Source organism: Ips typographus, linkage group LG2 (assembly GCF_016097725.1).
Source record: "Ips typographus isolate SLU linkage group LG2, UJ_Ityp_2.0, whole genome shotgun sequence".
Lineage (NCBI taxonomy): Eukaryota > Metazoa > Arthropoda > Insecta > Coleoptera > Curculionidae > Ips > Ips typographus.
Genome location: NC_138423.1, coordinates 9956301 through 9978283, shown reverse-complemented (window position 1 = coordinate 9978283; position 21983 = coordinate 9956301). Strand labels below are relative to the sequence as shown.

The 21983-nt window shown below is 33.3% G+C and overlaps 1 protein-coding gene across 1 annotated transcript; it reads left to right on the top strand.

Annotated features, from left to right (window-relative positions):
* Nucleotides 1-109: 109 nt before the first annotated feature.
* Nucleotides 110-21864, top strand: pds5 (cohesin associated factor B pds5). Its single transcript, XM_081973926.1, has 20 exons — nt 110-345; nt 4922-5140; nt 5191-5329; nt 5384-5573; nt 5624-5783; nt 5845-6079; nt 6138-6551; nt 6606-6750; nt 9240-9394; nt 9459-9662; nt 9722-9957; nt 10010-10287; nt 10343-10499; nt 12829-12977; nt 13030-13162; nt 13218-13335; nt 13392-13532; nt 13587-13755; nt 13878-14162; nt 20897-21864. The coding sequence occupies exons 2-20, from the start codon at nt 4930-4932 to the stop codon at nt 21020-21022; spliced, it is 3645 nt and encodes a 1214-aa protein (XP_081830052.1). The 5' UTR covers nt 110-345; nt 4922-4929; the 3' UTR covers nt 21023-21864.
* The last annotated feature ends 119 nt before the right edge of the window (nt 21865-21983 follow it).

Sequence of the window (21983 nt, the reverse complement as noted above, 5' to 3'; positions counted from 1 at the left end):
TTATTATGTAAATAGGGATGTCTTTCATATATTTCCTGGCAATTGCAACTAATATCTCAAGTAATTGAAACCGCCGCCAGATGGCAACGAATATGCCGCTAACTTCACTATCTTTTGGATAACAGTTTTGACGACATTGAAGTGTGTTTTCGCGTCCCTATTTATTAAATTAAAAAGATGCGATTTTGTTAAGAAATACACATCGGAAGTTCTACTAGAGTTTAGATTGAGTGTTTGCCGTTGCCGTTACAGTGAAGATACTTTGTCTAGTGGTGAATAAGTTACCCGCTTTGCATCGGATCGTCCTACCTCAACAGTTTCCACCACATTACTTTTGATGCTCAGGTAAATGCTTTGCTTTATTTACCCGTTTACAAAGGGTAAAAACCGCCCTTTTTGGAGTTTATACGGTACAGGGGCTTCTCGTTGAGCCACTGTTTGTATCATTTGGCAAAATACTTTATTTTATTGCAAGAATTGTTTACAAAATTATTTGACCCTAGTTTTGACATTTTCTTCCTGAAGTTTTGTGGAGTGGGGTTTGGTTGGTTTTTATTTTAAAACATCTCACTTTTTTCATGGTAGTGTATTGATTTATGAATATTTTGCTGTTATTTCATGGAAATGTGTTCAGTAACCAACCTTAAATAAAGCCAGGTGTACCATTTATGTTAAAAGTTATATAAAATATACTGTTTTATCTGCATCATCTAATATTTAGCTCTTTTAACATTAGTGTTTTTATGCTAAAAGTTGATTTAGAGAATACCTACCTACCTACCACTGAGTCTACCACCAATGTGCTATAGGTACAATTGAGAATGCAATGTATAGTGGAAAGTATAGTAAACAATGCCAATTATGAATTATGCCATACTTTTTGTGTACTAGTTTGTATTTTATCTAGGTATTTTGTAATTTTTGGATCAGGTATTATATATTATACAGTGCGATTTTTTTAACGCGCAACATAGGATTTTACGTGTTAAATTTTTAAGCCCATGTTAGACCATGTTATTTTGGAACTACAAGTATAAAACTTGACGGGTGGCTGTTTCGTACCCTGAAGCTTAAGTAAGTTTAACAATTCGGCCTAAAAAGTGTTAAAAAGCTTGCAAAAAATCATCTTTTTTCGAAAAGGTTTTATCGTTTCATACTCCCTGTATGCATTGTTGTTCTTTGTTGTTTTTGATACTGGCACGGCAGGTAGCAGGTAAAATTTGGCGTAGAAAGTAAAACAGGGTGATCATTAACTTTATATCAAGAAAGTTAAGAACAAAAGAAGTATTTTTATAAGTGAATTGTTCAAAGTGACCTCCGTTTGAAGCCAAACAGTATTCCAAACAATCATAAAATTCCCTTTTGACGTTCAAAAGATGTCGGGTCGTGATGCAGTCAAAATATGTCACTTTACCTGTTACCTGCCCTGCCAGTATAAAAACAACAAGGAACAACAATGCATACAGGGAGTATGGAACGATAAAATCTTTTCGAAAAAAAATGACTTTTTTCCAGTTTTTAATCACTTTTTAGACCAAATTGCTAGACTTACTTAAGCTTCAGGGTACTAAAGACACACCCGTCAAGTTATAGACTTGCAGTTCCAAAATAAAATGGTCTAACATGGACTTAAAAATTTAACACGTAAAATCCTATGTTGCGCGTTAAAAAAAACGCACTGTATAATTTTAGAACCAGCATTTTTATCTTCAAATAAATTTATTTATAGGATTATTTCTATGGAAGAGAACTGCTCTCGGAATTGCCCCATCCATAGCACCTTCTTATTTTAATACTCATTTAATTTAGAAGCTGGAAGAAGAAGATTGTATCTAGAAATAGAATTTGCAAAAAAATATGTAAACCATATACAACTACAATTTTGCATGTGTGCTTGGTAAAAGTGTAGTTTCAGATTACAAATCTTCTTCTTTGGCAGGCTACTAATTGGCAGAATAACACCAGTAGAATAATAGATTATTTTGCCAGTCTTAAAGCAAGTTTTTGTTATTTTCATGTTCATATAATAGGACATTTTTATATAAAAACATTCTCTATCTATTAGGTAGACATATATCTATAAAAATTACAAAGTGACTTTTGTAAAAGGAAATTTTTTTATGTAAATTTTCATGAAAGTTATGTGTATTTTGCTTTAGTATTAAAAACTCCAAAGAAATAAAAATCTTGATTTTTACATTATTTGTTGTAATTTTTGGTCAATTGGTGCAGAAAAGAACTTATCCCTATAGACAAGTAACTACCAGTAAAATTCAGAATTGGTTTCTATACTGGTCAGTGATTTATAAGTTATGTAAACTATTTGTTTTTAAATCGTGCAAAAAATACACATTTTTTAATGATTTTTAGTGCAAAATGTTTCTTTTTGCACTAGTGTGACAAAGTCTTTTTTGCCCTATGATAAATTTGCTGTGCTTTTTTTTTATCAAACAAGTCGATTTTATAAAAAAAATGTTAATGTGTATTTTCTTGGAAATAAAGATTGTTTATATATATATATGTTAATGTGTGCAACACATGCAAAAAGTGGTTATGTATACACCTTAATTTAATACATTTACAGAAAGAGGGGAATACAATATTAAACAACTTAGTAATTAATGTATCAAGATGAAATTGAGAGTAGGATGAAATTAATAAAAACTGTGCTGGATTATATAGTTGATAAATTCAATCTCAAATTCAATATACTTCTGATACAATATTTTTATACATAATGTACTCAGGTACTTAACAAAGTTACAATTCTAGATGTATGGCAATTTTAAGAGTGTACAATGTTAATCAATGATAGGAAGAGAGAATCACTATAATTTTAAACAAAGGATACATGACAACAAACAACAACCTTCAGTTGGTCATCTGACCACTTCATCAGAAAGACTGAAATTGGTATCTTGCCAGGTATCTTATGACTAAAACAGACATTTTTATTTTATCATAGTCATGCATTCTTACTAAAGTAGGACATACAATTTTTAAAAACTATTTTTTTGACTTTATACATAATTACTAGCATAGGTATTTCTGAATGATTAGATTTTGTACCTAATAGAATACTCAATTGAATACCTCAAAATTGAGCCCAAAAACTATCAAGATGACTGTAATATTTATCTATTTCAACTGAATGAATCATAAGCCAACTGTAGGTTTTTGGATGTCATAAGTATTGATGGGATTGAGCCAATATGGTTTTAATAAAACATCAATCTTGAGACAAGTTTTTGTTGTTTTTTGAATGAATAAGAACTGAGGTCTTTTTTATCCCTTTTTGATTGAGGGAGGAATGAATCAACTCTGACTCAGTGGTAGTTCAATACTAATCTGGGAGCCAAGTCAGGATAATTTACACCCTTCAAGTGGTCCAAGTTTATTTATGTTGCAATATAAATAAAATAATTTGATTTTAATTAAGAAGTAATTACTATTTTCTTTTGGGATAGTTCCAAATTGTTGTCCTAAGATGCAAATTGTCTAACTCATGAAATGACTATTTTGCATAAGGGCAATAAATACATATTGACAATTTTAATTAGTAGAACATGCATACAGGGGAATTATGATAGATAAAGATTTTAGCTCACTGTCAAATCTTTTGTTTGTACTTTGTAGTGTTTTATTCTTTAGTGTCATTTAAAAGTCATAAAAGATGTACAGGGTGGCCACTTTTTGTTGGTTTTATGCGGTACAGATCAAACGGTTAATAGATAGAAAAAACGGCAAATACATCTTACAAGTTACAAGCTTGATTTTTGAGTTTAGTTTGCTGGTGCAATCAGAATTGGGCTATCATCATTTGTTTCGAGTATACAGAGGATTTTTGAAAATTGGACATATTTGATTTTTTGTGATATCTGCTGTCACTTAAAATAACAAAAAACAGAAATTGGCCACTTATAGGGGTTTTTACGTAGTTTCCATTGGCGTTCTTGCTTTCTGTTTAACAATTGTAATTTTGAAGTTGTTGTATGTAAGTCACTTTTTTTCTCGCTTTTTTTCTTATGGAACACCCTATCTAAGTATTATTGCTTCATTAGATAGCTCTTTTTAACCTGATTCTAATGATATATAGTTTTATATTCTTATTCCTACTATTTTGTAAATAATTAATAAAAAAATTTCCTAAATCTAAGTGGTAACTATGAGAGTTTTTCATGAATTTTATTTCTTCATACCATGTACTATTTGAGTAACAAAAATGAAAGTAATAATAGATAACTTAGATTTGGGAATTACATACTACTATTATAAAACTATACAGGGTGACACAAAATTGTTAGTTAAATGGAGGCAAAATTGTCCAATTTGACGTTGTCTTTAAAAAAATTAAGTTGAAGATGGCTGGCAAAAACGAAAACGTCGGATTTCAAATGTGACAATGTCAGGTTTTAGATGGAAAAAAGTTGCAATGACAAAGTTTCAATGAATTTAAATTATTTCATCAAATAAGCTTACAACAAAAAAAAACGTTTTTCCCTCGGTTTTTCCGCAATTTCGTATTTTTTCAGATATTTCCGTGTAATCGGATTTTTTAAATGTTAAAACGGCATAAGATTAAACTCCATACTTAGACACGAATTTGTGGCACTCTGTATATCATTGGAATCAACCTAAAAAGAGCTATTCAATGTATCAATAATTTATAGGGTGTTCCATACCATAAGAAAAAAAAGTTAGTTATGTCAACTACTTCAAAATTTAAAACTGTAGGTAAAAAGCGACTGCGCCAATAAAATCAACGTAAAAAACCCTATTAGTAGGCGTTTTTAATTAACTAACGACAGCTCAATTCTGATTGGACCAGCAAACTAAACTCGAACAAAACTAACGTTGAATAAAGAAATATCATTTTTGCTTTAAACTTAGTGTTCAGACAATCTGTTGCTTGTTTATATAGAAGTCAAGATGTCAGAGATAGTGTATCCACCAGGATGTCGTCCAATCAGCGACGATCTCGGTCCAGACGAATTAATTCGTCGACTTAAAACGTTGGCTCACACTTTACAAGCAATGGGCCAAGATGATGGCGCTTACAGGCAGTACGTACCTTTAAGTCTTCACCTTGCAGAAGAACAGTTTCTCAGCCATCCTTCAAGAGACGTTCAACTTCTAATAGGTAGGTTTACATATTGCCGACACAAACAAATTTTACATTTTTTTGAATAGCCTGTTGCATCGCGGATGTTTTGAGAGTGTATGCACCTGATGCACCCTATCAAGATCCTGAGCAAGTTAAGACAATCTTTCTGTTTCTAATTACACAATTGTCTGGTTTAAAAGATCCTAAAGATCCAGCGTTTAAAAGGTAAAGTTATGGGTAATACTTTGGTGAATATGGTATTAGCAATATTTTTTGTAGATATTTTTATCTGCTGGAAAATCTAGCGTATGTGAAAAGTTTCAACATGTGTTTTGACTTGCAAGACTGCCAGGAAATATTCTGTGCATTGTTTCATTTGATGTTTAAAATCGTTAATGACGAACATTCTGGAAGAGTTAGAAGTTTTATGCTAGACGTTTTATGCCCTTTAATTACAGAAAGTGACATGGTAACATAAAAGTTTTGCCTTTACTATTTGACACTTACAAGAGTTTTTAGGTGGGAAATGACCTGCTAGATATAATTTTAATGAACATTGTTGAACCCAATAAGACACAGCTTAAAAACGCTTATTTTCTTGCCAAAGAGCTTATTATCAAGACTTCTGAAACCCTAGAGCCGTATATTCAAGCGTTTTTCAATCAAGTGCTTATACTAGGTGAGTGTTGTTGCTGTAGTTTACAAACAGGGTTAATGTTTACAACATGGTAAATCTACAGGAAAGGAGGATCAAAATTTGCAAATATCCACTAAAGTGTATGACCTAATTTATGAGTTAAATCATATTTGTCCGCAAATTTTGGTTTCGGTGTTGCCTCAGTTGGAATGCAAACTGAAAAGCGCTCAGGAAAGGGAAAGGTTAGCTGCCGTTTCCCTTCTGGCTAAAATGTTCAGTGAGAAAGATTCTGAGCTGCCCAAACGATACGGTCCTTTGTGGAGGGCGTTTCTTGGCAGGTTTGTTTCGACAATCATCAACCAAAGTCTATTCTACACTGTATTCTTGTTGTTGTAGGTTTAATGATATTTCTGTGACTATCAGGACAAAGTGCGTCCAATATTCCATGCACTTTTTACTTAACCATCCAGATTTACGCAAAGACATAACAGATACGTTGAAAATGAGACAACACGACTCTGACGAGAACGTTAGATATCAGGTGGTGATGTCTATAGTTACAACTGCCAGAAATGACTTTCAAGTAGTTTCTGACTCTGAAGACTTACTGGAATTCGTCAAAGAAAGAACTTTGGATAAAAAGTTTAAAATTCGTAAAGAGGCTATGGCTGGCCTAGCTTTGATTTACAAAAAGCATCTAAGCGACCCGGACGTTCCCAACGCCACTAAAAAAGCAGTAACTTGGATCAAAGATAAAATTTTACACGGTTATTACATGGCCGGTATGGAAGATCGGTTGTTAGTAGAAAGGTGAGCTAAACAAGTCGATTTAAGGAATTAACATCTAAAATACGATTTGTGTAGGCTTCTGAACACTTGCTTGGTCCCTTATCAACTGCCCGCAGCTGAAAGAATGAAGAAACTCTATCATTTATTAGGAACCGTGGATGAACACGCCACCAAAGCGTTTATGGAGCTGCAGAAAAATCAGCTTTGCGTACGAAAACTGGTAAGTTTTTGCTTGTTTCCGGTTAATTTTGCTTTAACTGATATATTTATATTTAACAATAATGAAAATCAATAATTTCGGGTACTCGTGCACTGGTATTGCACAACTATTCCCTGTCTCAGAAGAAGTGACAGTGATGACATTAACTGTGACGTCATATTGAAAATCACTTCTGTCTTAGATTAGTTCTTAAGATTTACTCTGAAAGACGTTGCCGGCTTGAGTGTTTGTCCGGCAACGAGGTGCGTTTATGGTAAAAATATCAGACCTCTAACTTAAGACCTTTAGCGGCCAAACGATGCAACTTAGCCCTGCCCATTCAAGGTCACGTGATAGCTCTATTCATTGGCTATACCAAAAGAATATTTCAAATCAGCGAATTATAGACGATTTTTTAGAAAACTTCACGAAACTGACTTAAATTTAGGACTTTTGAGTCTACTATACTAACAGTGGACATATTGCTCAACCAAAATGACCTTTTTTCACTAATTTCAAACTGGAAAACATGAATCTGACGTCCGTTTTGCTCTAACTGGCACGGTTTCCGAGATGACATTAAAATTATAAAAAAAAACCTACAAAAATTACATTTTGACAAATGACACTCTACGTCACATTTCTACTCTTAACCTAGAGCTATCTAGGCAGCCAAAGTCACTGAAAAAAGGCACAGGCAGTGAAAACTGTCAGAAATTTAGTTTTTTATTTTTCAAGGACAAACGGTACGCTGGACAGAAATAGTTGCCACTTGCCCTTTGAAATGCCCGGTTTTTTTGTTTTAAACCATTCATTGGATGCCGCTTCCATGTTTTATAAGATGTATTTTCAATTTTAAAGTTCACACATACATTTTTAAGTAAAAGACGAAATGAGAAGATGGAAATAAGTGAAAGGTAAAACTGTTATAAAATGCATCCTACTCACGTCTTTACACAACTTGAAGACTTTATGTCAGCTGTAAGAAACTGTTAAAACATATTTACAAGTTCTATGATATCTAATTTAAAAACTTATGTGTTTTAACGAAACATTGTTATGACAAATGTTTTATAGTATTTTTTACAACTATTGTCATACAGCTGTGTGCCTGTAATTTTGAGTCTGTTACAGCTTATGAGGTCTTGAATCGTTTATAGAACTTAAAAATTGTAATTGATATTTTTATGATCTATCTTAGGGTGATCTTTAAAGTTAGTTGTTGCATAAATTTAAAATAAAAATTATTTTGATGTTTACAGATACTGTTAAAGCCTCGTATAACCTGATGGTTTTACATTAGAAATAAACTATGACATCAATAATAAAAAAAATTAATTTAATATAACTAATAACAAAACCAAACAGAATTTGATGTATTACTTGGGAAAAAAGTAGTAATAAGCGTAAATTTACCGTAACCGGTTTTTTACCGGTAAGGTAAAGTAAAATTCAGTGTGACAGGAAAATTTTTCTAATTTTACCAGTAAATTCCAATTTGACAGTAAATTTATAGGTCCAATTTTCGGTCAATATTGTCGAAATAAAATCCTCATAAATAAGGACTGAATAAAAGGCTGTATCGATTTATTTATTGATTTAGATTTTAGTTTATCATTAATAAAATAAATAAAGTAAAACTTTTCTGGCAAAGTAATTCTTGTACCAAATGAGCAACAATCCTATATGAAAAAGTAGCCTTTTCTAAAATATATCATTTTCAGGTTTTTGACACTTTTCTTTATTGTCTCATGTTTAAATTATGACAAATAATATGTTTTTGAGATGAGAAAAATGACGCAAATCTGAAGATATTATTACTTAAACAATTTGTAATTTACCAGTAATTTACTGACAATTATCCAAATAACTGTCATAAATCTCAGAAAGACGTTTCAAAAACTGGGTTAAACTGTAATTCTTGCAAATTCCAGGCAAATTTTGACAATTTTCACAGATATCACGTGGTTGGCAGTCACGTGACCACTGTCAACTTTCATAAATCTCAGAAAAACGTTTTGGAACAGAATTGCTTGTCAAACCCAATTGGAGTGGGAAAATTACTGTTTTAACCACATTTTTGGAATCCTTATTAAATTTCCTATCCAATAACCTGAGAAAATACTACAAAAACTACAAAATTTGGTACAGGCAGGGAGAAAAGCAGTGTCAAAATTTGAACTGCCAGATTGACACATTATTTGTAATTTACTGTTAATTTATCGGTAATTAACCCATCACTAGAAAAAGGACTTAAAATATTAGAATAGGCAAATAGGTATCCCATTTTTTGGTCACAATGTGCCTTACTATGCTATTTTAATAGAAACCACACCAACTACACGTTCTTAATTAACTTAACTTGGCATCATTGTTTTCATTTCTTAGAACATAAAGTGTGTTGCCATTCTTATAATTTTATCAACCCTGTTACAACATTTAAGATATGTTAGTAAAAGGAAAGGCACTTTGATTTGGATCACCCTCTAATAATTTCTTCTATTTGAAAGGTCTTGGAATGGCTGGATTTGCACAGGAGATTAGGAACAGTTCCTAACCCTGAAATTCAAAAAGAAATCGCCAACAAAGTTCAAGCGTTGTCACGTTGCCTGCCGGAGCCAGTTAAGGCTCACGAATTTCTAACAAAGTTCAGCAATCATTTAAGGTTTGAAATTTTGTATGACATTCAAACCAACGCACATCTAATCTGCTCGTTTTGAAACAAACAGGAAAGATCCTGAACTTATGGAAAAATTCGAAACTTTGGCGAGACCTACAGTGAGTTGCAAAGAATGTTCAGAAGCAACATCTGCTGTGATAAAGAAGCTAGGAGCCCCGGTGATGACAAATCTTTACTTCAATATGGTTAAGATGCTGCTAGAACGTATTAGTTCAGTGATGATTGATCACGAGTCGTTGGGAATCTTAATTGGGTATGACTGCAGTAATAAAAAATGATGTAACACAGGTTTAACTGTTTTCTATGTCGTAGATACGTGGAAGATTGTCTTCGTGGTGGAAATTCGATAGAAGAAATCGGACTGAATCCGGCTACAGCTGGAGAACGGGGACTCAAGCTTTTGGTTATGTTGAGTGTGGTTTTTCCATCCCACTTTCACCACTCGGATATTCTTGAAGATCTCATGGATTTACTGCGACTAGATGACGTTAACGTGGCTCCTTTAGTACTGAGCGTGTTCACTTTCTTGGGAAAATACAAGTGTTTATGTAAGTGTCAGCGTTAGTACTTGTACTGAGTTTAATTATTGTCCTTTCCCAGATGATCAGTTTCCCAACTTAATGAACACTTTGGCACCAATTTGCAAGGATTTTGCTTGCACCGGAACGCCAAAACAAGTGAAGGGAGCAATTCACTGCATCCACAAAAACATGCCTCCATTGCACGACGATATTTTCGCTCAGATTTTGGAGTCGGTTAAAGAGAATTTGGTACCTGAGTCGCCGCATTACAGGACGGCGATAGTGGCTTTAGGACATATCGCCTTCACTTTTCCTGAAAAGTATAAAGTACCCATTAAAAACATTGTGTCAAGGAAGGTTAGTGTTTAAATCATTTTTTAGTGTTATGGTTGACTGTGCGTGTTGATTTTAGATTGTCAAAGACTTGTTGGTCAAAGATGGCCGCGAGAAAAATGATGATGATTGTCATTCAATTAACGACACTGACGTTTGGTGTTCTGAGGAAGATTTGCCAGAAGATACTAGATGTAAAATTGAGGGGCTTAAAGCTATGGCCAGGTGGCTTTTAGGTAAGTGTTTTCCCAACAAACATTTCTAATTATATTTACATAATATAACCTTTAAGGACTTGAATAAATTCGGTTAAAATTACCTCTTTTTGAATAAAATGTAGGTGAATTAAAACTAAAATAAGAGTCAACTGGGCAATAGTCCCTGCAGGTCGAATTAACCTCATTGACACTTTACTTCTAATAGGTTTTATTTGGTTACTTTAACTACAATTTAAGTATTTTTTTACCAGATGTTTACCAAATTTAAGCTTGTCATAAATGACGGCGTTTGAATAGTTACAAAATAGTATTTTAGTAGTAAAGAGATAGGAGGTATAATAATAACTTAATTAGTTGGTTGTATGGAACGTTTGGCAGACCTTTATTCTATTGCAAAGCACACTTTACTGATAAGTTCCATAATAGTAAGTTCTAAAAATGCAGGGGCCAATGAAACGCAAATTTTAGTTTTAAACATTCCTGAACCTTTCTAGCCAATTTCCAAAAGTTCGAAATACTTTTAGACAATTTCCTATATTTTCCTCATTTTTAAAAGATTCTGAAAATTTTTAGACAATTTTCAAAATTTTTGGATAATTTTCAATGTTTTCAGGATTTTGAACATTTTTGGATATTCTTATTTTTAGACACTGACCAACATTTTTAAACAATTTTAGAACAACAGAAACAATTCTCAATATTTTTATACTGTTTTCAACATTCCTGAACATATCTAGACCATTTCCAAGGGTTCGAAATATTTTTGGACACTTTCCAAAATTTTTAGACAATTTTCAACATTTTTGGACTGTTTTCAACATTCCTGAATATATCTAGACCATTTCAACGAGTTAGAAATATTTTTGGACAATTTCCAACATTTTTAGACAATTTCCAACATTTTTAGGCAACTTCCAGCAAGTTTTAATAAACCCAACATTCCTGAAAAAACTTTTAGACAATTTTAGGAATTTTCAACATTATTTCAATCTCAGTAACATGTTTCTAATCAAGATTATTACGTAGGGACAGTTTAGACGTATTTGAACATTTCTAGACAATTTCTGGACCATCTTAGACAATTTTCAACATTTCTAGACGATTTTAAACATTTTTAGGCATTTTCCAACATATCCAATATTTAAATATTGATTACATGTTTCATTCAACTTATAAACTTAAACAGATTTCTAGACAACTTCCAACATTTTTAAACAGTTTCCAATATTTCGAATATTTTCAGTCAGTTTTCTATATTTCTGAACTAGCCTAGACAATTTTCAACACCTTGGGAACTTTTTAAAGATCTTAGATATTATCCTAATCCTATATTATTTACATCTTGGTAACATATTTAATCAGTACTATAAACATTAAGGACAGTTTAGACATTGTTAGACAGTTTCCAACATTGCTGAATATTTTCAAAGTTGTATATAAACTTATAATAATTATTGGAATATTAAGTTTATTAAAATTTAATTAAATATAGCAAATGGTGTATTTAGGTACCAGGATATGCCTTAAAAGTTCCATACTAAGTAAAGAAGTAAAAGGAAGTAAGTAGTAAGTCTTATGAAAGCCATAATAATATTTTTAATGTTAAAATAATATTGCAATTAATTTATTTTAATTAAAATATTTTTCTAAAAAAGGTTGCTGTTTAAGAATCGTTATCTTGTCTAGTTTCTCAAGTTTTTTTGCTTGCAAGTTAAAGTATCCATAACCAAAGTCAAAAATCATCAATTGTCGACCATGATGTTAATTATTTTATTTATTTTATTTTATACAACCCGATGGTTGCGTTAGTTCTTTGCATATAAATGGTGTTAACTTTTTCGCTCAGCTGTCTTTCTTTTTCTTCTTGCTTATACACAAACCGATCATAAACCGACAAGCTAATAATTAAGCTGTCAAACAGTTGATCTCTGTTTTTATTTCGAACTACAACGGAAGAACCTGCACATAGTTTTAAACAATAAATTGTTTTAAGATAAAGTTTTCTGAATAGCAGTTACATACTGAAAAGAGTTAGAACACGGTGAAGATAGGCAAAAATTGATTGGTGTCTGGGACTCAAATTTCACAGGAACTTAATGGCGGAACCGTTTGTTAATATCTGTCGTCGGTAAATATACGAGTAGGGTGTTTTGCAACATATTTTCTAAACTACATTTTTACAACAACTGTTTGCATAGATACCAGTCGTTTATGTAGAAATTATTAAAAATCACAGCCATTAGCAAATTATTAGTTAAGAGGTATTTTGCAAAAACTGAGACTTAAAATTTTACTGTTAATGACAACACAACATTAACACTTTTCACTTCATAATTATTTGTTATAGGACTAAAAGAAGATACAACCTCAGCCCAAAAAACATTCAGAATGCTTAATGCTTTCATATTGCACAAAGGAGATCTGCTTCAAAGTGGTAAACTATCCAAAGCGGAAATGTCTTGGCTTAGGTTAGCCGCCGGTTGTGCTATGTTGAAGGTACAACTATTATTTAATAGTCAATGACATATTACAATCATTAATTGTTTAGGTATGTGAGCAAAAAGGAGTAGGTGACCAATACACTGCCGAACAATTCTATAACTTGTCGCAATTGATGTGCGACGAAGTCAAGCAAGTGCGGGAAACTTTTGCTGCCAAACTACACAAAGGCTTGAATAAAGGTTTTGTAGTGTTTTTAACGTTGCAATTGCCATTTTAAATTCTGTGTCGTTGTAGGTTTACCCAACAAGTGCCTTCCCCTTGATTTTATGGGATATTATGCTCTCGCAGGGCGAGAGCCAGAAAATCGTTTACGTACTCTTATTAGAAATTACATGATTAACGATATTAACAGGTGAGTTATAAATTCAAATTTTTGAGTGCAAAATTTCAATTTTGGTATTATTTTAGGAGAAGAGACTACGTAAAAACTTTGACAATGGGCAGTGCTAACTCTGATAGTAAAGCGATGATGCAACTTCCCCATATTTTGCCGGATTACATGCTCGTGTTTGCAATTCCCGTGTTAGCACATGAACCCCGGCTAATTAGGTACGTGCTTAATCTTTGTGTAATGATTTACTCTAATTAATTGTTAAAATTTAGATGGGACAACGTGGCGGAACTGCAGATAGCACAACAATGTTTATGGTTTGTTTTGGAACCGCTAGTAACAAAAAATGATTATTTCAGTTATGGATTTTACAAAACTCTGATTGAGAAAATGAAAAATCATAAAGACGCTGTCAGGCCTGATGATGATCATTTGAATTATGTAAGTTATAATGTAGTAATAAAGTTTCAAGAAAGTTCAAGCAGTATTTTATTAAATGACTTATTTAAAGTATTCAAATGTCCTTCCAATGTTTTTCAACCAAACTAACATTTTTTTTACAGAAACTTTGGGCTCTATGTGACTTAACCACTGGTCTTTTACTGACAAAGGCCACCAACTACGAATTAAAAGATTTTCCCAGCGAAACGCGCATACCCACTATGTTGTTTGTACCACAGAGAAATTTCCAGAATACGAGGGTGTTCCTGCCGCCCGAATTACAGTATCAACCCAACAAGAAGCAAACGCTCACTTTGAGCATGCTGAATAACGAGAATAAGGAGAAAGCCAGCAAGAAGAACAAACAGAAAAATGAGGGATGCGGTCCTTTAGGACAAGATGTTCAGGTGAGTTTTTTTTCAACATTATCTTTTTGATTAAAGTAAATAAATAGTTTTCTTTATTATAATGGGTGATTCATTTAGAGGTATTTTTTTAATAAAGAAAAAAAAAACGAATAAAACTATTTTACTTTATAATCTTTACTATTGTACAAAAAAAACTATTCTTTACAATTATTTCTTAAAGATGATTTCTTTCAAATGTTGTCCGCGACTACGGTGAAGAAGGTCCATTCTGTAGTTCCAATTTTCAATGACGCGTGTGAATATTTCTAGTGGTATTTGGCCAATGATTCAAGTAATATTGGCCTCCAATGCCTCAATCGTAGCTGGCTTATCCAAAGCGTGAAATGATCTGTTCGCCGAATTGTTCTCGCAGTAAAGTCATGGTTTCACGGGCTGTATGGCGTGTGGCGTCATCTTGTTGGAACCAAGTTTCGTCGAGACCACGGGCTTTAATTTCAGGCATCAAATAGGCCGTTATCATGGCGCGATAACGGTCACCATTAACAGTCACATTTCGGCCAGTCTCTGTTTTGAAGAAATATGGACCGATTATTCCACCGCCCCTAAACCACACCAAACAGTTGTTTTGTCTGGATTTAATGGCAGCTGTTGAACCTCTTCGGGTTGTTTATCACCCCAAATACGGGCATTTTGTTTATTCACGAATCCATTAAGCCAAAAATGGCCTTGTCAGTGAACAAAATTTTTGTCGTAAACAGTGGATCTTCTGCAAGCTTGTCAAGCGCCCAACGACTAAAACGAAAACGATTCGGAAGGTCGGTCGGCTTCAGTTCTTGCACTAGTTGAATTTTGTATGCTTTTAAAGAAAGATTCTTACGTAAAATACGCCAAGTTGTTGAATAAGACAGGCCAAGCTGTTGAGAACGGCGACGAATCGACACTTACGGTATATTTACGGTCTTCGCGTACACTCTCCGCTACAGCCTCTATGTTTTCTTCACTACGTGCTGGATGTGGTCTATTTGGTCGAGTATTATCCAATAATGAAAATTGGGTCTCAAACTTACTGATGGTATAGTTAATTGTGCGTTCGGTAGGCCGATTATGTGGACCATAAGTTGCTCTAATCGCCCGATACATTCCTCGTAGAACACCCATTTTCATAATAAATTTGAACAATTTGTAGACGCTGTGTCGGGTTAAGTCTTTCCGTTATAAAATGTTGTTGTTGGCACGAGGCATGCGCGATCTGCAATTAAATCGCCACTACAAAAAGTACCTCTAAATGAATCATCCTTTATTAGTTAGTATAAGCTTCTGTTTTTTATTTTTATTACACTGTACTTTAAGTATAAGTATTATATATATAGTCTCTCCATTTCTAATTAAATAAGCATAAAAAAGGGTTGTTCGCAACACAAGAAGGGAATATTCAACATAAGCGGAACACAATATTTTTTCGGTTGAATGGTCTATGATATTTTCTTTTTTGATAACACGGGAAATTGTAGAAAATGTCAATTTAGTAAGTTCCGCGATTTGTTTAACAATAAAAGTATTACACTCTTGGTTATTTTTTCTTTTTAAGCATTCAAAATTATTCTTTGACACATTCAAATCTTTGTTCTTGAACTCTTCATCACAGTTATCATTTTTGACTCGATTTTCGGCTTCAAGTTCTTCAAAAGGTCTCCAAAATGCTATTTTTATAAATAATTTTAATAACCACACTCACTCAAATAAAAACCCACTCGCCGCACGTCTATGTGAAAATACTCTGACGACAGTGGGTCACTTGCATGTATAACCTCGACGTGGACAGCAGGTGGATACGAACCCAGCCAAATAATGTCACGAAATTGTTTGAGCGAATGCTTGCCGAACATCAACATTTTGAATGGTCGATTGTAATCGTCCTCTTCTGTTAAAACATAAGTTATAGGGGGCCTTGCAAAGATTTTTTTGAAGAGTTTTTAGGGGTTATTTATGAGCTTTGATGTATTACTGATCAGTCCTCGTACACTGCAGTAAATTGCGAATATTCAACTAGAAATGGATAGACTATAATAGTATATTATTCAATGAACATGTAATTATCGCTTTTACTCACGAAGATGAAGTTTTTCTTGTTTAGGACAGAACTGCAACTGACGACCAAATGTCAAAATTCCTCTCATAAATCTATAAAATACGTTTGGTACTGCTTATACCTGATTTTACTATAGTATATTTAAACACTAGGAGGGGTAAATGTGAATTAGTTTTTTTGATCGAATGTGATTGGTCAGTTGGCGGTATGATTTACACAGCAGAAATCAAAGTCGTCTTCTAAGTTTTCTTTCGGTTTGTAATTTCAGATCCAAACGCGTTATGATTCAAAAGTCACATAACCATTATGTGATTTTAAAATTACGGTGTCATGTGATTATTAGATCATAACGCGTTTGCATCCGAAATCATAACATTTAATAAACAAACTTATGCCAATGTCACTCAAATTCATAAATCAATTCTAGGGATTTTGTTTGGTAACTTTTATTTGTGTATGTCAGGCTTCTTCATTTACTCCTGGTTTTTAAATAGACTATAGATTTTAGAACTGTTTTGTGGTAAAACTAAAATTAAGTCAGAAACACACAACCAAATGTCCCTGATGGAGGAATATAATGCATATAACCAAATTCAGACTGATTTTGTGACTTTTCAAGTATGTTTTGTATTTCTGGGGGATTGAATTTGACAGTTTTTGGGTTTAAAACAGAACAAAAGACAGAGCTGTAACCTGTAACTGACGGCCAAATGTCAGAACTGTCAAAATTACATTCATTAAGCTCTAAAATACGTTTTGGTACTGCTTATACTGATTTAACTGGATTTTAAGAGTGTTTTGTGGTTTTATAGCTTTATGCAGAGTAATTTGACGGTTGTCATACCTAAAAATAGACTAAAATTAAGTCATAGACAACCAAATGTTACAAATATCGAAAATGTCCTGATAGAGATATAAGATGCATTCAACCAAAGTCAAACTAATTTTGTTACTTTTCATGTATGTTTTGTTGTTTTGTACAGTTGTGTTCATAAATCTTTTTTCACTTTTTTATGAACACAACTTTACCTTCATGGAATTAAATTTGACAGTTTTCGGGTTTTTGAACAGAACAAAAGACGCACACAACAAAAGAGAGAGCTATAACTGACAGCCAAATGTCATGACTGTCAAAATGTATAGCATAGTATTGTAATTTCTTGTTGCATAATAATGTAACTCGCATCCTTTTGCGGGACTTCGTTTTGCTCGCCCCGCAGAAATCTGCGGCCGTATTCTTGAGTTCGCTCGACCAATGTCGCATGCGTATATAATGATTTTGACCGTCTTCGTTCGATATTCGGTATTCTTGAAACTTTTTGTTCGAGATTTGTCGAACGGTAAACATCAAGCGGTGGTTGACCATTCGAGATCTAAACTCTCTTGGGATATAAGTGCATAAACAACAGCGCATTCAAAAATCAGAAGAAATTATAGTACACTGAATTGATATGTTCTGTAAGCTCGTGTTTCGTTTTAGGTGATTTTAACAAGAAACTATGAACTATAGTCCGCCTAGGAAATATCCGGAAAAATTAAAACTGAATTATAATTTTCCTCTGTACATTTTATGTGAATATTAAAATTAGGAAAAATAACTAATTTTATTTACTAATACAACACCCATTAAACTCTAAACACTTAACTAAACGTTCAGGTACACCCGAAAACAAGTCAAAGCCATATTGTTCCGTGATGGTGGTCCAGGCCTCTAAAACGGACTGAATCAATTCTTGTTTTTTTCGTGGCGCTGCTCGTTCTACTTCAATCTTTATTAGTCCTCATATGTTGTCAATGGGACTGAGGTCTGGGGAAGCTGCTGGCCACGGAATTGTTGCAATTTGGTGTTCTTGCATCCAAGCTTGAGTATAGGCAGAAGTATGGCATCTTGCTGAAAACGCCACCCTTCTCGGTATAAAACATGAGCCGTTTCAAGAAGAAAACCACTTAAAATTTCACAATATTTTGGACTATTAACGGTGCCATCAACTATACAAAGAGGAGTAGCACCACGCTGAGATATGGCAACCAAACCATTATTTTAATGGGAAACCTAGAACATTGAACGGTAACTTTTTTTCTTGAGAGAATTCTTAGATAATTTGCACCAAGCTGAAAACAACTTTCGTCAGATATAAAGACGTTACTAAAGTTATCTTCTCGAAAGCGTTGACATAAGGCCACTAAAGCGTTTAAATTGTTTTTTTGAATCCTACGCGGTCGGCCCGAACTGGTTCTATGGTTCAACCCCGTGCCATTTTTTATCCTCTTTATCGTCTCATACACTGCATTTTTTCTGAGATCAGTTAATTGCACTAATTTCTTAACATTTTGGACGCCTTTTTTATACAAATATTCCACCTGTTTTCTTTTTTCTACTTGCGACATTAAACGGCCCATACACTATACAATTAGTTGTATGACAAGTTATACAACTCCGGTAGATTCGACCGTCGAAACGAAAATTGCATAGTGTGTGATGACGCGTATTTTTAAAGTCAACAGTTTAGGTATTGTTGCCAACACAAGCACCACAATTTTATAAAAAGTGTTCTTAAAGTGCTGATGAATTAATGGTGGATCCAACTGTCACTGTCGTTTAAGTCAACATAAGTCTGTGATGAAAACAACATAGCCTCAACTTTCCACCAAGCCTCAGAGCTGATGGATTTGTTGATTTCATGTTGGAAGTCAATTTTGACCAATGACACTGTACGCTTTTTTTAGGTTATGTATTAGCCTTTCCGGCATTTGTTATTGTTTGTTGTGTTTGTTGATTAAGGAAAATAGAAAAGGCATAATCCGGATTCTATTGAAAAGTTTGTTTTGTTTTGTTGATTGTTCTCACTTGTCATTGATTAAAACATGGAGATGGTCACCGTGACTATTACTGACATTGAAACAGGAGAGCTGTACCAAATAGATTTGTTTCCTGAAGGAGTAGAACAGATTTCTAATGGCAAGTTCTGTCAGTAGTGTCATCGATCACAAAATCCCGTTTTTTAAGTCAACAAGAAAAATGTTGCCAACCAGCTTAACAGTTCCAACACAATCTCAACACTATTTCAACAAAACCATTCTCTGACGTCATTCATCACAACTTAATGTTGACTTTAAAAATACGCGTATGCTGTCGTCCAACAAGTCGTACGACCCGGTCGAATCGTACGGTAGTTTGTAAAAAAAAAATTTATCGTACGACGGCGTTTGATATATGACAAATCGGACTCAATTCGACATAAACTTAAAAAAAGAACTTAAAACTCTCGCAAATATGGAGACTAATACATTTTGGACTGAATATGCCAATAAACATAAACTTTTTCCTTTCTTTTCTTTTTCCTAACTTTTCTTTCATCATGAACTAAAGCGACCACTATTGCAGCTGTAGTAGTTTTTGACAACGAATGCGGCATGATGCTCTGTGTGTACAGAAATTTAAAACGTACTGCAAATCTTTAAGACCGATTGATGCTCAGATCGTTGTGTGTTTGTGGCCAAAATCATGTGCAACTTGTCGCATCAATTGTCTGTTCAATTTATCGTACAACTAATTGTATAATGTATGGGCCGTTTTATTTCACAAAATCTCATGCCTATTGACAATCAACACAATTTGCCGATTGCGGTTGCCATACAATTTTGGCCAGAGCCTACTATTTGAGCCAACTTGCTTGTGCATTACTTTTATCTTAGAAGGTTACAAAAAAGAGTTATATTAAAATAAGGAGAAACTATAAAATTCCGGATAATTTCTAGACGGACTATTACTTTTCAAAGTAAATTCTATTTCTTTGTAATAATGGCAAATTTTGACGAGTTAGTCCATTTGGCCACTATAGAAGTTTTAGAATACGCGGAAATTGCAGAAGAGGAACTACCAACTCCTCACTTTTATCCCAAATTAAATACATTTAATTTGGGTGATCAGAAATTTATAGGTATTGATCTTTTGATAGAAACTTAGAAGTACCTAGTACGTGATCTGGTAAACATAGTGTCTGAATTTATTCAAAGACCTACTAGAGTTTCGGCTATAGATGTAACTACAAAGGTTTGTATAATGATTTGTGAAATCTAAAGCAAAGAATAAAAATTCGTAAAAACTGAACACAAGAATAAAATGTTATACATTTACTTTAGTTTCTCATAGCACTAAGATTTTTTGCAAGTGGTAGTTATCAAATGGTTGTTGTGTGAATGATATTGGTTGTAATATTCATACTGCTGTTAGTCAATCAGCATTATCACGAAGCTTTCAAGAGGTGGTAAAAGCACTTAATCAATTTTGAATCAATGATGAATGACCCTCTTGCTTCTCAACAAATTTATTTCAAAAGGAATTTTTACAAGCTTATTATACGAAACGCCAAAACATACAAGTGTTTCACAGCTGTTTAAAATTTCTCTTTCCGAGCTTCATATTTACCGCGTAATACACACGTTTCTATTGGCCGTATACGCCAAACAAGCTTCGACGTTCATGCCAGTAGTCGACATGCCATCGAGAAGCGGTTCTCGTGCGATTGTAGAAAAAATATTGTATGATATTCGTGTTAAAAGTGCTTTTAAGGCCCTCATGCGAATTTTTTCACAGCGTGCCTTAAAAATGCACTTTTAACACTCATATCATAAATAGCTATTATAACTTCAGAATCATTAAAAATTAAATTTATCATTGCAGCCTTCAGAGGCGTCAGAAACAAAGATCCAAGTACCCGGTTTAGAAGACTCAAACGACATAGTACAGGATGAACCTCCGGCAAAAAGGTTACGGGAACGGATAAAAAACGAGGACAACGAGAAATGATGTAAATAAATTCGTGACGTAAGTTAAGTTTCAAATAATTCTACGACAGTCAGTGTGAAGATCTCTTGTTTAGCTTTGACTTTCTTGCGTATCCCAACAACCCAGCCAACAATAAAGTAAGACAGAATTTACATTGTTGTCTAGTGAGACGATGTTGAATTAAAGACAAACAAGAGACACCTTTGTTTAGAAATTGAATATAGAATTGGCTAATTTTAGTAGGTCCTCGTATCGGAAGTTTGTCTTTTTTAGAGTAAGATATGAAAAGTTATTTTTATATATTATACATATACGTAAAGGTAAAATCATACGGAACAGAAGTCGACTTTCCCAACAAACAGTTCTGAGCTAAAATTTTTTATCGTTTTTACAACCTGAAAACCGGCGAACGAGATTTAACGCTGCAACAGTTATTTAATTATTTTTATTACATGTTATTTCACAAAGCTTTTGTTGTATAATTTTACTTAAAATCTGTATATTTCGTTTTTTTTTCCTAAAACAGTTTTTCTGTCTTTGTATAACGTACACAAGCTGTAATGTATTCTTTATATTTATTTTTAGTATTCGTCCGAGTTATTCGACGTTGATAAATTTGTTGTAGAAAATATTGTATTTTTATTAGCAGTAAACAAATCAGAGACATCCCTTCACTACAACTGCTGGATTGTTATTTGAAATTTTAGTGCATGTAGTTTCTGATATTTCTCAGTTTATTGAGCACCATTGGATGGATTGAACATACAAGTTGGTAATTAAGTAATTTTCTACTATCGTAATAACTACTGTACAAAAAGTGTATTATTTAAGGTATAATTGAAATAAATTTTGGTTTATTCTCAGTTTTTTCCGACTATAGTAGTTTGTCCACTCAGTAATAAAACAATAAATTATCTCTAAATAAATATAAAAAAATGATAAACGGTATGCAATAATAGCATATCAGCGTGTTTTGATATGC